This window comes from Aspergillus homomorphus (genome assembly GCF_003184865.1).
Source record: "Aspergillus homomorphus CBS 101889 unplaced genomic scaffold BO97scaffold_12, whole genome shotgun sequence".
NCBI lineage: Eukaryota > Fungi > Ascomycota > Eurotiomycetes > Eurotiales > Aspergillaceae > Aspergillus > Aspergillus homomorphus.
The window spans coordinates 375,135-390,335 of NW_020291898.1; the positions used below are offsets into that span (position 1 = coordinate 375,135).

Consider the following 15,201-nt stretch of genomic DNA (forward strand, 5'->3'; position numbering starts at 1 on the left):
CTGCAGCAGTGGCCAGCAGGAAAAGAAACTACAGCACTGCAACAGAGAACAGCTCCCAAAGCAAAGTTCGAGACGAGCCATTGATTCGAGATCCTGCGCTGTGAATTTAGGCCGAGCCCTCGAAAGCCGCCTTTTCCGACCTCCATCTTGTCGAGGAATGTCCTTGACTGAAACCCATCCTCTGGGTTCGGAGAAAGTCCGGCCTGTCTCCAAAGCCAAATCCGGCTGTCATGCGGTTTCTCCAGCATGAATCATCGACGAAAACAGGTCTCTGTTTTTGGGGGATTTTATTAGGGCTCACTGCACTAACTAGCTCAATCGCAATCAAATAGACGAGGATTTGAGCAATGAATTTCTTTACAACAATCTAAGCATCCAATCTCATCATGGGTCATCCTGGCTACAAGCGTGATCCCGAATCGCTTCGTGACAATGCGTGCGAACATCCCTCGCGAAGACCCATCTGGATAGGCTTCGCTTTCCTGTGTCTCTGTCTGCTCCGAGTAATGAGAGGCCCTGGCTGCTACAGCAGTTGGCCTTTCAGATGGGACTTCCTGCCTCGATTTGGGAAGAATAGTTCTCTCGCTCCTTTCTATGCTTATTCCGAAGGCTCTGGAGAATTCAGCAAGCCACAGGACTTCGATATCGTTGCATTAGTCCCGTTCCATCGCCGGGAGCCAACAGAGATTTTAGATTGTTACCTGCGAGTGAGTAAGGGTCGCTTTAGGTGTTGTGTTTGTGGTTAGTATGTTATTAGCTTACCTTCTTTGCAAGAAAAACCTCGCTTCCAACCATGGTCTTGTTGACCAAGTAATATTCCTGCCTCAAACGGACGACACCTTGAGCTTGGAATGGCTTGCATCGATAGTCAAGCAGAATCCGTCCTACACAGCCGCGCAAGACTATACTGGATTGCAGCCAGGTCACTTGAGAAAAGATACCATGTACATTTGGATCGATGGCGATACAGTGTTTCTGGAGGCTCACACGATTTCGACAATTGTGAAGACCAAGCTTGAGCATCATAATATACCGTTAGTCTCGGCCAACGTCGTCAGTGAAGCAGTCTTGGAAGCCCTTCATAACCACCCCGGTATTGCCTTGCCTTATCTTCCAGAACTATCACCTGTTCAATCGTCATCCGAAACTGACGCGCACGATTGGCACGCGTCTAAACTTCCAGTATGGAAGGGGCCTGGTGACTTTGCGGTGACTGCAGACTTCTCTCCACCCTTCACTAACCACCGGTGGCTCCTTTCAGATGACTACAACTATAATCGCACCCCTATCGGTATGTCGATGTACGCTACGAATGGGCCGAGTATGCATCATTGGACTATCAGTGCTCAACAACATTACTCTTTTTTGCACCACTTAGAGCGAAACCATCTCAACCACTACAAATTTCCGATGTGGAGTGTAACATCGACAAATATCAGCTCTAACTTTCTGTGCTTCTGGGGGAACATTGCAACAGATCAATCCTCGAGTCAGTCAGATGGCATGACATTTCTCAATATTCTCGAAGCGGACAGCGGACCACAAAATAGTATAATAGACGGGAAAGGCTTGGCTGTGCACTGGTCAAGCACTCAAGCTTTGGAGGGGTTAGATTCTACTGATCTACTTGCGAGGTATAGGTCATTTGCGGGTGATACTGTCTGCAATGGTACATAAGCCTTCTGCGGAGGCATAAGTTGTTTAGCTGGGCGTCGTCGGTGTTTCGTTAGGTCATGTTTTGGACTGGAATGCACATTTTGATGTTAGATGTAGATTTTTTTAAAGCTCAAGTCTGTAATTGAAAGTGGAATAAAGAACATGATAAGATCAACTCTTTTGTTGACTTTTCTCTTGAGGGCTCTCAACTCAATCAATTAGTAAGCTGGAGATGTCTCGAGGCATGACGGTCCATCAGGCCTTGCACGGCACTTCTTAAAGAGTCCGGGAGGATATATTGCTGCAATAGTTGGTCAGTACACCACATACACACCCAGACTCAGGCTAACTTACATCACCCTTCAGTAACTCTTGCAAAAACACGATAATGTTGCCGCAATCTTTATTGAGTTGCATATTTTCTGCCTCTGTGGAATCCGTAGGATCTGTGGCAAACACTTCTTCGAACACTGGCAGAACACTCATCTTCTCTATACATTTCGAGACCGCTGCCAAACCATCTTGTGTAGATGCCATTAAAGCAAGAGTGAACCAACCCTCGCTTCGAACAACCGGCCACTGTGACTGAGTAACCATGGCACCTACTGGAAGCGGGGTCTCGACGTGCAGCTTGAAAGTCCTCTTGAGGAGATCCTCGGCAACGGCATCCTTTTCACGCACCTTGGGAATCAAAGTGCGGCATATAGAAGCCACGGTGCGCCCGATCTCTGTTTTGATGGGAGTCGAGTCTGTTTTTTCGAACAGCACGAGGAGCATTGAAAAATATGTCTTCCGTTCAGGCCCGAACTCCTTCTCGGTCCCGGGGGCATCCTCGAGCAATCGAGCGATATTGCCCACGGAGGAAATGATCACCTGTCGCGTGATGCTAATTGCAATAAACTGGACCTGGGGGACTGTCTCATACTGCCAGAGACCTGAAACAGCAGCAATCAAGCCTGCCTCTCCTAGCCGGAGTTTATTATTGCCGGCAATTGCCAGGTTTTTCAGGAACCCGAGTGCAGAGTGAAGGACTGCGCCCCGAGCTTCGCTTTTCAGGAGCAAGATGAGCGCTTTATGGATGTCATGCTTGTTAACCATTTCCTCGCAGACTGCATCCGATCGTGCTAGATTGCCGAGAACCACACAAGAGCAGATCTGAAGCTGACCCTCCATTGACGTCAACCAAGTTTTCAATCGGCCCACAAGAGGGGAGTCGAGAGGGTAAATCTCTGCGAATAGAGGCAATGCGGATATCTCAGCCAGTGTTTGGTTTATCTTCAGCCGAGCCTGTGCCAAGGCATGAATGTCCTCCTTAGAAAACTCATCATCTTTGAAAGATAAAGACCGTTCTAGCACTGACAAAAGTGTGGCCACCAGATCATGCGACAGGCATACGGTTTGAAATCGCTTATTGCTCAAATATGTCCCGAGGCAGGTGACGAGAGATGTAAAGTGCGCTGGAGAAGAGATAGCCACCTCATCGTTCAGCAGATCTAGAATAAGCAATATTGTCGCATCTGGAGATAAGGCAATGCCTTGTTCTGCGAAACATGTTAGTCCGATGAAGTCTCGGGGGGCGTTAATCCAGCATACCTTGTTCTCCAACCATTTCGATAAGCTCATAGACGTAGTCGAGTAGAGCCTGATGCTTCGCAAAAGCATTTTGTCTCAACAACGTCAAGAGGATATAGACAATCCTATTGGCAGCAAGCTGTGACTGGGCAGGTTCTACCCGATGTCAGCCCTGAGAGATATCCACGTGGACAGTATGCGAAAGTTTATTCACCGAACTCAATGCATATATTATAGAGAACAGGTATAGCTACCTGTATAAGCTTTTCGTTGGTAAGGTGTCGTACAATGGCAGAGAAGTAGTTGTTTCTAATTAGAATCTCTCTGTTCTCATCTACTGGGCAGTCAGTGCTAGGCTGCGCTTTTCCATAAACGATCGCAGGACTCACTAGTATCAGCACAGGAATTGCCTACTAATCGCAGCGAGTGGAAGATGAGATCATCATCAATGATCTCTGTCGATGCTACAAGCTGGAGAAAGAAGTCCAGCACACCAGCTTGTCCATACAAGATGCGCCAAGGTGCTGTAGATCAATTAGACATAAAGTATTGCTACAGAGGATAGTCATTTCTCACCCTTCCGGCTTCCATTGGCCAAGATCTCGGCGGCCGGCAGCATGTACTGTGATCTGCATTTCCACAGTTCATGGAGAATCTTTTCGTCACCTTGGAAGGCCTCGCTGCTGCATTGCTGTTCGGCTCTCCTTAGTGATTCTTGCAAAGAGCTGAATAGAGATCTTTGTCTTTCCAATGACACCGGTTCAGTCTCTTCGAACGCAAGTGTCATAGGCGAGAAGGCCAATTCAGAGAATACTTGGTCCAGGTCGGGACAATCCATCCCCTTTGACAACACTTGTGCCGCCAATGGACCCAATGGGTTAGAGGTCACAACATGGCCTCCTGGGGCGCTTGATACACTGTGGGAGACACTCATCTTCGACCTGCGTCTGGAACGACGGAACGATACGCAAATTTGGCCAGCAAACGGACTAATCAAGTCACAGTAGCGAAAGGCTGCGGGTTCTGGCTGAGCCAGATACAGCAGAAACAGATTCTTCTGAGGGTTTGAAGGTTTCGTTGAACGTATATACGGGTGATGTTCTTTTCTTGTCGAGAATCTGGAGTTCCAGGTAGATGAGAGGTTTTCTGTAGCCTTGTGTAGGATCGAAACTGAAGATCGGGTTGACCTTAGTATGTAGTTGAAGCTTTACCTTTTACCTTCAGGCACCGATTCAATATTACCTTGGCTCTGGCGGGCGTGACGGGTCAGTGCGTTTCAAGTCGAGGTATATTTATCTAGGAGTTGGTAGCAGTATGCGATACAACCACGAGACACTTCTTAAAGCCGCTTGAATTCCATCCTCATGACACTCTGGGAACCCTCAGTCGCTCTTGTCAACGCTGAGAAATGCAGTAATCTCAGGATACTGAAACAGCCAAAAGGTTCAAGCATGAATACGGGCGGTAATACGGAGTACCAGATGCCAACCTGTCATGACGAGGGCGGCAGTACGGTGGGCACGGCGGCCAAGGAGCGCAGCTGCTAGTCTTACAGCGCGGCGTGGCGTCAATGCTGCAAAGAAGACAGCAGTTCACCATCTAGTCACTCATTCTTACGATCGCAATCGCTCCTTTGCTATCAATCTGCCTCGGTCACATTGATACACCTCTACTGTCAACTTCTGATCCGATTCGTTGTTATATAGTCAAGAGCCAGATATTAGCCATGACGCGCGCTCAGCAGACCCTCTCCGTACTTCTACTCGTCTCCTCGGTATGCTGAACAGTCTCCCACTTTCAATCTCAACTTGGTCGCTAACACGGGGTCTTGAATGTAGCTCTACCTTTCCCTATACCTAGGACTTGTTCCACTCAACGAAATTGTTCAGAATGAAATTATTCCTGTTGTACGTCCTGCAATGCTACCAAGTCTTTTCACTTCCTCTTGGCCCCTCATCCCGCTAACCATCTGCGTCTTTGCGAGCCAGCTTCCCTTCTATGCTCTGATATGCTTTGGATGCTACCTTCTGGGCCGCTTGGGCTTAGCGATTCTTACTTTTAATGATGTCCCGGAGGCGCACACGGAGCTACAAAAGGAGATCGAACAGGCTAAGGCTGAGTTGCGCCGAGCAAATATCGACGTTGACTGAAGTCATTGGCGCGGGCGGACGATTGGCTTACTGAATTTCTCAGAATGTACTTCACTGCGTGGGCTCTTCACATGTGCCGTCTCCCTGTCCTGCAACCCATCTGAAAGAGCTTTATGTTTGGCGCAGCATTTTTTCAAGCGTTGGATGCTACGGACACGAGTCGATGTTTTTGGAGCTGCCTCAACATGTAGCTTTAGACTTATCTAGCGAAAGACACCTAAAATCCCATCGGTTCTCTTATGATGAGGTATTTCCTCATCCAAGATAGGCAGGAACCTCTAGAAGCTATAGACCGAATAACAAGTGCACTGGGCAGGAAGCGACCGCTGCGATTTTGTCTTGTCTGATCGAGGTCAACAAGTAAGCCGGGTTCGAAGAATTTCCCTCGAACGGCAAAAAGGGACCTCAGCGGCGTGGTAGTGCAGTAATCAAAGACGCTAAGGCGTCTTTCTAGTGCGGCGAGGGCGATAGAATACTTCAATCGCAGAGAGTTTGTAAGCATTGCCATCGGATGGATGTAAGTCGCGGCGTTATGACTTCCGAGCCAGATGATTTGATCTTCCCGTGTATCTCTTGCTTTTGTTCTATAAAGATCCATCGAATAACACCATTCAGCAACGTTTAATGTCGAGATGAGACTATAATAAGCCCTGTAAAGCGAAGCAATGTATATGCGAGTAAATGAACTGATATGCAGGAATAGCCCGTCCGAGGTACCGGAAATCACAGGAATTACGTGACTGCAGGGTGGTCAAGGACGAGAAGTTCAGAAAAGAGGGTTTTCTTTGGCCAACCGGTCATGCTCATCAATGTCCCTGTTCGAGTGTGTCAGCAATACAGTCCAATCGCCGCGATATTAAAAGTGAGGAAATTGCGGGGAGATTGCATACTTGGCTTCCCACGGGTAGCAGATCCACACATCCTCTGTGGTCACTGCAGCATGATAGCGGCCAGAGTCCATCATATCAGCTGGCAGGACACCCTTCTTCGACTTGTTCTTGTTCTGTAAATCAAGATTCTGTTACTCAAAAGTTTTTTCCATAAGTAGACACCAAGAGGAAAGAGCATACGTGAAGCACGAAGATCGAGAAATTTGTCTTCTCGCCTTCCCGTCCGAGTTGCTTCTGTGCATCCTCGACGTCCTTCTGGAGCTCGCGTACAGCGTACTCGAGGGTTGTGCGCGTGTCGTCAACCTCATCGACGATAAGGATGTTCTTGCCAATCAGGTTGGACATCTCCAAAGAACTAAGGTCGAGCCACTGTGTCCGAGTGACCTTGGTGCCCGGAACCTCCTCTGGATCGCCGCGGCCCAGATCCTCATAAAGCGACAGGCCGATAGCTTGGATGGGGATGTTGGGTTCACCAGAGCGTTTCAGAAATGACCTAACGGAGAGAAGAGTTTAGAATCTGGAAGCATCATTGGGCTCCCTCCATGGTGGAATCAACGTACCGGAGAATACGAGCAGGAACATAGCCGCCACCACCGATGGCAATCATCAGATTAGGGCGGACAGTAGTCAGGATCTTGTCGGCGGAGTCCTGGCATAGTTTATGGACCTGTCAATTCCCAGTAGACGTTAACCAAATGATCGACGAAAAAAGCAATTGCTATGCTTGATAGCACTCATGAGAGCATTGCCAAAAGCTCCGGGCAGTGCAATTCTGCGCGAGAAAGATAAGGAGCGAAGGTCTGCACGGGGACGGCTTGTCGCTTTTGCTATAAAAAGCAAGCATACCTGGTTATAGGTGACATAATACTTTTGCGTCATGTTTGCGGTGAAGAGAGAAGGGACTCCGAATCAACCGTGAGAGTACAATAGTGAAGAGATCAGAAAATTGATCTGGTGGTGTTTGGAGCTTTTACAGAACACACCAGGGAGGGTAAAGAGAAATTTTTTTTAAAAAAAAATAATCGTACCACACAGATAAGACAAGCAATGAGGGGTAAATTTGGGGGCAAAGAAGAAGAAAAATAATAGAGATTGAATTTTCGTGTTTTTTTCTTACCATCTTTTTTGGGTTTTCTTACTTAATGACGCACTAGGAAAACCAGACTGCACATGCACAGACTGGGGACTCGATAAGAAAGAGGATAGATACTACCTAGTTGAGGTTACCCGCCATTGCCCCCGGCCACCAAGTGCCGCCCGCCAGATTCCAGCATCTGCCCATTAACCATTTACGAGTACCAAACCAGACATGGAGGGAAACCTATCAGGGCACATTCTCGACCGCTAAATCGCTGGCTGCCCCGCAGTCTCGCTTCTATCAAGACGGAGACCGGAGTCCTCCGTTGGACCATCAGTAGTGGGCGTGAGCGTATCGAATGCTCCTTCATAGCCTAGTAGACAATATATGGTCTTTTCTATGGTATGTCCGTTGGTTATTCTTCTCCTGCTTTAGCCATTTCACGTTTCAGATGGCCCGCCTAGACTCTGACCACCTTCATTAAGATAAATACAACATTTACTGTCAGTAGTAGAGGTGGCTCGTTCTACCAGTCAAATGCCTGGCTCATGCTAGTATGTGTTCTCATTGGCGCCTCTTGAGAGCCAACCCAAAGTAGAGCTCTTAAGCTAGTGCCCAGTGCTTATGTAGTACCTTGGGGGAGAATAGTAGCTTTACTAACCACTCTCCTTCTGGACTAGCACTTTACCTTATCTTGAGGACGGACTGAATCCACTGCATAGGGAACCTGCATAAAGCTCCTTTAAATAAGCCCGATATATATTTAGTGTTTAAGTCGGGTAGATTCGAAATGACCTGGTTGATGCACATTACAGGTCGAGCATCTACATATGTGTTTCCCTAAGCGACTCGCAGAGATAGCTTCATGTAACGGGAACACAATATCACCTAAGAATAGCAGTGGTTGCTTGCTCGCCTTGATAGCCAGTGTGTAAGTGATGGGGCCGGCGCGATCCGCGACCCATTTCTGGTAGAGATTTGAGGCTCCTCATAGGTTCTCTTGCATACTGAATCGTCTGCTCCACCGCTGATTTATGCGCAGAAATATGGTCGTCCTGTCCGATTTATCCTATAGTCCTACCTTGGTCCTTGGACAATATAACAGTCAAGGGCCATCGCTGGCAAGCAGTGTAGATTAGCTGTGTCACCAACGCACAAGAGTGGTTCTTGGCACGCCGCAACCCTTGCAAGCGCACGTTTAGCCCAAATGCCAAGGTCCAGCATATTTGTCCAACCGTACTACCTTGTGACGAAGTTCAAACTGCGCTGGAAAGCATCTCTGTTGTGACATTCACTGGCATCAGCTCGACGGCAAGCACTCTCTATCATGGCTGGGATTGCTGAGAAGAGAGTGTCTGTTTTGATCACAGGGTAAGCTGCCGAGAACCTCCTTGAAGTGCTCAGAGTCTTTCCGTTGTCTTTTGATACAGTCTCATGAAGACCTTCTTTGAACAGACTCTGATGGTCAAGAAACAGGTGCTCTCCTGGTGGGATAGGGAACTCTTTGGCGCGCGAATTTCACAGAAACGGGCTACGCGTGTTCGCGACAGCAAGAGATGCGGACACCCTTCAAGATCTGACATCGATTGGAATTGAAACGCTGAGCCTTGTGGTAGATGACCAAGAAAGCGTACGGCGTTGCTTCTCGGAAGTTAATGCCAGGCTTGGAGATAAGGGGCTCGATTATCTAGTGAACAATGCGTGAGCAAAACCTTTGCTGAACCCGCGTCAACGCGCTAACATACCTATAGAGGCCGCAGTAAGTTCTAGCTGTCAATAGATGAATCACTACCAGGTGCGAATTGGTCTCACAACGACTAGACTATACGGTCCCAGCGATGGAGGCAGACCTCTCAGAAATCCGCGCAACTTTCGAAACAAATTTATTTTCAATCATCTATATATGCCAGGTTTTCCTCCCTCTGCTCATCAGAGCGAAGGGAACTATTGTACAAGTTGGAAGCATTGCTGGGGTATGGTCACGTCATTTTATAGCCTGGGCTGCATGATACATGACTCCCGTGATGGTGCTGATGCTGATACAGATCATTCCATATGTTTTCGGGTCGGTTTACAATGCATCAAAGGCTGCTCTGCACTCATTCAGTGATTCCCTGCGGGTAGAACTGGCCCCCTTCGGGTATGTAACCTGCGTCCCTTCTTCTCAATCAAGTAGATCCTGATATGTCCAGTGTCAATGTTACCACTATCATTACCGGCGGCGTGCAATCCCGTATCGCCCGGATCAAACGTACGCTGGCTCCCAACTCAATGTATCTCCCGATCGAAGAGGAGTACGATCGGCGCGTGCTTCACAGTCAGGATGGCGCCATGTCAAATTCTGCCTACGCACGGAGCGTGGTGACACAGATACTCTATGGGCCGGCCCCATGGCGTTGGATCTGGCCGTGGGCGCAAGGCCGGCAAAGCTGGATCTGGGAAGGTAATAAGAGTTGGGTTGTCTGGTTTTAAGTGGTGGATGGGCGTGGACCGGCTTATTCCAATCGGTAATGACGAGGATGTTCAAGCTATACAGACTAGAGAAGATAGGAGATGGGAAGAAAAGTATGTGAGACCTCCTTCTTCACATGGTGGGGTGAACAGACCAGCAGAGAGGTCGGGAAAGGATTAGGCTTCTGGTGCACACAAATGAAGAACATATGTCGAGTCCACTTTTGCGCATCGTTTTCTTCGCTACTACTCTATTAAAGTTTCGGAGGTGTTGTCAAGTAGAAACAAGCAACCTTGGAAGGCATGAAGGCATTCAATTTCCTGTGCAGCTCTTCATCTTCGGAATCTCAGCGGCTTACTCATGCCGAAAGCGCACGGTGGTTGGCCCGTCAGGTGACCTCTCCGAATGCTACCGCCCGTGAATGTCCCAAGGCAATAAGATCATCCCGAGATTCGTAGCCGCGAAAAAGAAAGCTGTTCTCCCTCCCATCAGCACCCAACTTCTCTCTCCCTTACTACCTACCTCACTTTGGAGGAGCACTCATTCTGCGCAAATCTCGCCTGCTTGACGAGTATCTCTCGATCCCTCTCCCCTCTTAATAGTTATATCTTTTTCTTTCTTGGTGTCAAAATGTTCAAGCTTGCCCGCAGCAAACCGGTTACTGCGGCCTTGAGAGCTGCGACTGTAAGATTCCCACCTTGAGCGGCCTAGCCTATTGAGTACCAGGCTTTACATATATCACAAGTCTCACACGCTAATAATCTGGCTGCTTACAGGAGTCCTCCGTTCAGTCCCGCCTAGGCCAGCAACAGAGAAACCTTTCTATCCACGAATACTTGTCCGCGAACTTGCTCAAGTCGGTACGGCAGAAGCGCGCTATTATACCCATGCTTCGGGCTTTGGGGTGCTGACAGTAGCTAGTATGGCATCGGAATGCCCAAGGGTGAAGTTGCCCGCTCCGCGGAGGAAGCTGAGGCCATTGCCAATTCCCTTGGTACGTCTTTACATGTTAGCAGTCAGGATCGCGGCCTGCTAAGACTATAATGCTAGGTAATGATGATATGGTCATCAAGGCTCAGGTCCTCGCTGGCGGTCGTGGTAAGGGTACATTCAGTAACGGTCTGAAGGGCGGTGTGCGCGTGATTTACTCGTGAGTGTGACCGCTAGAGCCATGATTTGCCTCGACCTTTTCTTAACATGAACTTATCTCCCCAGGCCTACCGAGGCGAAAATGTTTGCGGGTCAGATGATTGGACAAAAGCTCATCACCAAGCAGACTGGTGCCGCCGGTCGTCTTTGCAACTCTGTCTACATCTGTGAGCGCAAGTTTGCTCGTCGCGAGTTCTACCTCGCCGTCCTCATGGACCGTGCTACCCAGGGTCCTGTCATTGTCGCCTCGTCTCAGGGTGGTATGGACATCGAAGCTGTTGCCAAGGAGAACCCCGATGCCATCATCACTACTCCTATCGACATCAAGGTTGGAGTTACCGACGAGATCGCCACTAAGATCGCTACCGAGCTTGGCTTCTCTGAGCAGTGCATTGACGAGGCTCGTGACACTATCCAGAAACTGTACAAGGTCTTTATGGAAAGGGATGCCACCCAGATTGAAATCAATCCTCTCTCCGAGACTTCTGATCACAAAGTCATGGCCATGGATGCTAAGCTGAACTTCGATGACAACGCCGACTTCAGACAGAAGGAGGTCTTCGAGTGGAGAGATACCACCCAGGAGGATGCCGATGAGGTCAAGGCTGCTACGTATGTTTCTCAAGCGACTAACAACACCTGTCCATAGGGAGGATTAAACTAATCTCGAATGCAGGCACGGCTTGAACTTCATCAAGCTCGACGGTGACATTGGATGCTTGGGTAAGAACGGGTCAAAAGAGCTCGGGTGAATTTGACATTTGCTAACTTTGAGTGCAGTCAATGGTGCCGGTCTGGCCATGGCCACTATGGACATCATTAAGCTAAACGGCGGTGCTCCTGCCAACTTCCTCGACGTCGGTGGTGGTGCCACCCCCGCTGCCATCAAGTCCGCTTTCGAGCTTATCACTAGCGACCCTAAGGTGACCGCCATCTTTGTTAACATCTTCGGTGGCATTGTCCGTTGCGATGCTATCGCTCAGGGCTTGATCAACGTCGTGCAGGAGATGGGTCTGCGCACCCCCATTGTTGCCCGTCTCCAGGGTACAAACATGGAGCAGGCGCACAAGCTGGTATGTTCTTTTTTGGCTATCTACCATTGACGGTACGGGTAAGATTTCGAGCTAACTATATCTCTTGCACAGATCAACGAGTCTGGCCTCAAGATCTTCTCCATTGAGGATCTTCAGAGCGCCGCTGAGAAGTCCGTGCAGTTCTCTAAGGTCGTCAAGTTGGCCCGCGAGATAGATGTTGGTGTTGAGTTCACTCTTGGTATCTAAATTCCATGTCGGCATAGAGCTGCGTCTCCCTAGCCGATGCCCCACTATCTCTTGTATTTTTCTTTTCTTTTCTGCTATTTCTTTTCTTGATATTTATAGTCTTCTTTCCCATGACCGGGAGGATAGGAAGATCTGAGTTCGAAGATGCAGCGAGATGCGGAGTAATTGGCCAAGGAGGACGACAGCCTTTCTTTCTTGAGGTATGATGCTAACGCATTGCTGTTGCTGCTTAGAGAATGCTCGGTCATAGGAATCGCGCACAAGTTAACATAATGGTGATACACGACCAGGTGAGAGCGCCTGGGAAATTCTTATAGATGGTTCTGTATATCGTCCATGTCTAGGTTTCTTTCTTCTGTCAATGAATTTGCTATAACGAGTTCTACTGTTCGTTCCGTTCTGAGGCGAACGTCTTCCTGCTAGAGCTCGTCCTTTGATTCTCTAGCCTGAGCAAGCAAACCACGAAGCCTTCAGAGCGGGTCGCAGACCTAGTTGTTGACCAGAGTATCGTCTCTGAAAGGCCAAACTTTCGCCTCCATCTGATGCAGCAGGAGAACATACTCCTGGTCCCCAAGGAGAATCCCCTCCTTTCCGCGACAGCTCGGATCCATAGCTTTAGCTGCTCTATGGGGGGGGTGGGCTGAAGGGTCGGATATCCAAATAGCTTGTGTGCCGTGATCCTCCCTGAGATAGTACAGCAGATTGTGGTCCACAGCCGCCGCACGCAAGAAATATTTGGGCCTATCATTCCAAGTGAATTCATGCAGGCCGATCCCATCCGTCTGCGGGTCGTAGGTAGCTATTACCCACTGGAATAATCGTCTTGGAGCCTTAGCCAGCGGCGATTGAATGAAGAACACCGCGAATCGGTGATGATTACTGTCCCACGTCCGGCTCACCGTCTCGAGAGTCCAATCCCGATGAACGGCGGGTAACGCGTAGGAGCGCTGGATGTGCGCATGTCCTTGACCATCCATGATGTATTTCCTTACACATACCTGGTACGTCTCTTCTCGTTCAACATGAACGATGATGAGGGTCTTCGTGGCGGGCTGCAGGTCTAGTAGTACCACGTTGGGGACATTCTCAATGGCGTGAGCGGTGCGCGACCGCATGTCCCAGTACATGATGGATTCGATATTGACCCTATTTTCAGGCTTGATAGTCTTGGTACTGTTGTAGGCCACAGCAACTATGCTGCTGCGGACGGCAAAGCCGGTCAAACTGGATGATGGGAGACGGAACCAGGCGTGCTCCTGGGTCTCCAGGTCCCAAACATGACAAAATCTGAGTATTATTCCAATGAGCCCTTACACGTTACCACGTCCCAAGGAGATTCTCCAACAATGTTGTTCGAATTAGGATCTAGGCATCTGGGACAGGAGACTTACGCGCGGATGCTGACCGCTGCAATCACACACTCCGAGAGACCCAGCAATCGAAACCGGTCGCGATTCTCAGTGCAAAATTGCTGCCTTGTGGCTTTGCGAATGTCGTGAACGACAATGACGTCGGAGCTTCTGAGCCAGGCACACCTTCCATCGGCGTAGGCGAGGGTGTCAGGCGTGGGGGGCCTGTAATAATTTGGGCCATCATCTCTTGCGGTCCCCGGTGTGACGGGATCAAAAGACAGGGGCTCGTGGGCGGGTTGGCCGCGCTCTAAACGCAACTTCCGTTGAGCGTACCGCCGGAAGTCAGCTGCGGTAAGTTTCGTGCTGAACTTGTTCGTCCACTGGTGATATAAGGTGCGCCTGGTGGAATCAGATGACAGGAGAGCGTGCCACCGTCTCGAGACCTACGGATACAGCTATGTGAGTCCCAGCCGATCAAGCTTCGCTTGTTTCATTTCAGTAATTTTCTTTTTCGTTTTCTCCCTTCTTCTTCTTTTCTCTTCTCTTCTTGATTTTCACTCTCTATATTTATGGATTCGGACAGTCACCTACTCTCTGGAGCACGTGAAGATCGGTGACACGCAGATACTGCACAATTTGCAGAGCGACCTCTGGCAGGGACTCGCCGAGAATGTCCTTCTGAAAGGTGCGCTGGGCCATGCGTGCGCGTACATCGCACCATTCGGGGGAATTCAGTTGATCCAAGATGCCATGATACCTACGATGGAGGGATTAGCATGGAGGCCGAAATGTTGGGGAGGCGTGAGCTGAAGAACGAGATGGTTCATACGCAGCCCTTCGAGCCGAATTTGTGCTAAGACAATTGAAAAGGCAGATGATCTGCTGGGCGGTGGTGGCATCATTGGGGGGATGGGAATCCAGACTCATGGCTGGAACCGATTTCGGACACTGGTCGGGGAGGGGAGGTATGCTACTATAGAGGACAGGTGGGGATAAGGAACAAAGAATTCAAAACAAGACCAAGCAGGTTTAGCATTGACTTTGGCGTAATGAGAGGGAGAGATGCAAGAATAGATAGAATACGAGGGGAGTGGATGGAGCTGTCGCATTGACTATTGTAGATTGAGTTTGATTATTGACAGGACAGGTATTTCCGGCGGCTAAGTAATTCAGTCCATCATATCTTTATCCTCGTTAGCATTGTACTGTCTAGTTGGTTGCCTGACCAGAATAGATGGGAATTTATTTCTCTGATTATCGCAGATCATCTAATTCTATGTCTGATGCAGTAAGCATGATGGTTATCTCCTTGTCTTACCCGTATTCAGGGTTTTGTTACTATTGTTTGTTGTGATTAATTGATTAATTCATTCATTGTCTCCTCTGCGGTTCCTCCCGCCAACCCCATCAGAATAAAGTACTGAGTAAAGTACAAAAGTGTTCCGACAGCTTAGTTAGAGATAGTAACTTAGGAGTAGTAGCCCCCAATGGAATAAGCAGCTTGCGCTGCAGATCTGATCGCCTTCTGGCCCTCTTCCACGACGCCTCGTCCCTACAGTACTCCCTAGTCGTATTCAGGGACTACTCTCAGGCGGGCCAAGAGCTTCCTTGTTTCTCTTTCT

General features: G+C 49.0%; 7 protein-coding genes across 7 annotated transcripts; 4 read left to right on the forward strand and 3 right to left on the reverse strand.

Annotated features, from left to right (window-relative positions):
* Nucleotides 1-49: 49 nt before the first annotated feature.
* BO97DRAFT_469633 (uncharacterized protein) lies at nucleotides 50-1,677 on the forward strand (the record flags this gene model as incomplete). Its single annotated transcript, XM_025699859.1, has 2 exons — nucleotides 50-707; nucleotides 775-1,677. Exons 1-2 carry the CDS (start codon nucleotides 387-389, stop codon nucleotides 1,675-1,677), a joined length of 1,224 nt encoding a protein of 407 aa, XP_025552788.1. The 5' UTR covers nucleotides 50-386.
* Nucleotides 1,678-1,870: 193 nt separating this feature from the next.
* Nucleotides 1,871-4,066, reverse strand: BO97DRAFT_433530 (putative GTP binding protein; the record flags this gene model as incomplete). Its single annotated transcript, XM_025697604.1, has 6 exons — nucleotides 1,871-1,957; nucleotides 2,011-3,197; nucleotides 3,250-3,384; nucleotides 3,443-3,562; nucleotides 3,618-3,752; nucleotides 3,805-4,066. The coding sequence occupies 6 exons, from the start codon at nucleotides 4,064-4,066 to the stop codon at nucleotides 1,871-1,873; spliced, it is 1,926 nt and encodes a 641-aa protein (XP_025552789.1).
* Nucleotides 4,067-4,813: 747 nt separating this feature from the next.
* On the forward strand, nucleotides 4,814-5,608 carry BO97DRAFT_442296 (dolichol-phosphate mannosyltransferase subunit 3). Its single transcript, XM_025698246.1, has 3 exons — nucleotides 4,814-5,002; nucleotides 5,067-5,135; nucleotides 5,217-5,608. Exons 1-3 carry the CDS (start codon nucleotides 4,955-4,957, stop codon nucleotides 5,376-5,378), a joined length of 279 nt encoding a protein of 92 aa, XP_025552790.1. The 5' UTR covers nucleotides 4,814-4,954; the 3' UTR covers nucleotides 5,379-5,608.
* A 536-nt stretch (nucleotides 5,609-6,144) lies between these two features.
* On the reverse strand, nucleotides 6,145-7,147 carry BO97DRAFT_342140 (xanthine phosphoribosyltransferase; the record flags this gene model as incomplete). The annotated part of the gene is made up of 5 exons (XM_025691657.1): nucleotides 6,145-6,193; nucleotides 6,269-6,381; nucleotides 6,449-6,761; nucleotides 6,829-6,935; nucleotides 7,115-7,147. 5 exons carry the CDS (start codon nucleotides 7,145-7,147, stop codon nucleotides 6,145-6,147), a joined length of 615 nt encoding a protein of 204 aa, XP_025552791.1.
* Nucleotides 7,148-8,596: 1,449 nt separating this feature from the next.
* BO97DRAFT_442298 (SDR family oxidoreductase) lies at nucleotides 8,597-10,090 on the forward strand. Its single transcript, XM_025698247.1, has 6 exons — nucleotides 8,597-8,717; nucleotides 8,823-9,047; nucleotides 9,098-9,105; nucleotides 9,168-9,319; nucleotides 9,392-9,486; nucleotides 9,539-10,090. Exons 1-6 carry the CDS (start codon nucleotides 8,674-8,676, stop codon nucleotides 9,816-9,818), a joined length of 804 nt encoding a protein of 267 aa, XP_025552792.1. The 5' UTR covers nucleotides 8,597-8,673; the 3' UTR covers nucleotides 9,819-10,090.
* A 167-nt stretch (nucleotides 10,091-10,257) lies between these two features.
* Nucleotides 10,258-12,683, forward strand: BO97DRAFT_404768 (succinate--CoA ligase (GDP-forming) subunit beta). The gene is made up of 8 exons (XM_025695030.1): nucleotides 10,258-10,482; nucleotides 10,575-10,658; nucleotides 10,720-10,792; nucleotides 10,849-10,948; nucleotides 11,014-11,559; nucleotides 11,624-11,670; nucleotides 11,728-12,020; nucleotides 12,093-12,683. The coding sequence occupies exons 1-8, from the start codon at nucleotides 10,429-10,431 to the stop codon at nucleotides 12,225-12,227; spliced, it is 1,332 nt and encodes a 443-aa protein (XP_025552793.1). The 5' UTR covers nucleotides 10,258-10,428; the 3' UTR covers nucleotides 12,228-12,683.
* On the reverse strand, nucleotides 12,480-14,506 carry BO97DRAFT_449711 (F-box domain protein; the record flags this gene model as incomplete). Its single annotated transcript, XM_025698878.1, has 4 exons — nucleotides 12,480-13,514; nucleotides 13,619-13,959; nucleotides 14,171-14,336; nucleotides 14,409-14,506. The coding sequence occupies 4 exons, from the start codon at nucleotides 14,504-14,506 to the stop codon at nucleotides 12,716-12,718; spliced, it is 1,404 nt and encodes a 467-aa protein (XP_025552794.1). The 3' UTR covers nucleotides 12,480-12,715.
* Nucleotides 14,507-15,201: the final 695 nt, after the last annotated feature.

Bases quoted from the DNA above. Each gene is read 5' to 3' on its own strand.
- BO97DRAFT_442296 (XM_025698246.1), top strand. From the start codon at position 4,955: ATGACGCGCGCTCAGCAGACCCTCTCCGTACTTCTACTCGTCTCCTCG. The intron at 5,003-5,066 runs GTATGCTGAACA...TCTTGAATGTAG, and splicing joins TACTTCTACTCGTCTCCTCG to CTCTACCTTTCCCTATACCT. The intron at 5,136-5,216 runs GTACGTCCTGCA...TTTGCGAGCCAG, and splicing joins AGAATGAAATTATTCCTGTT to CTTCCCTTCTATGCTCTGAT.
- BO97DRAFT_442298 (XM_025698247.1), top strand. From the start codon at position 8,674: ATGGCTGGGATTGCTGAGAAGAGAGTGTCTGTTTTGATCACAGG. The intron at 8,718-8,822 runs GTAAGCTGCCGA...GTCAAGAAACAG, and splicing joins GTGTCTGTTTTGATCACAGG to GTGCTCTCCTGGTGGGATAG. The intron at 9,320-9,391 runs GTATGGTCACGT...ATGCTGATACAG, and splicing joins AAGTTGGAAGCATTGCTGGG to ATCATTCCATATGTTTTCGG.
- BO97DRAFT_404768 (XM_025695030.1), top strand. From the start codon at position 10,429: ATGTTCAAGCTTGCCCGCAGCAAACCGGTTACTGCGGCCTTGAGAGCT. The intron at 10,483-10,574 runs GTAAGATTCCCA...GGCTGCTTACAG, and splicing joins CGGCCTTGAGAGCTGCGACT to GAGTCCTCCGTTCAGTCCCG. The intron at 10,659-10,719 runs GTACGGCAGAAG...GACAGTAGCTAG, and splicing joins CCGCGAACTTGCTCAAGTCG to TATGGCATCGGAATGCCCAA.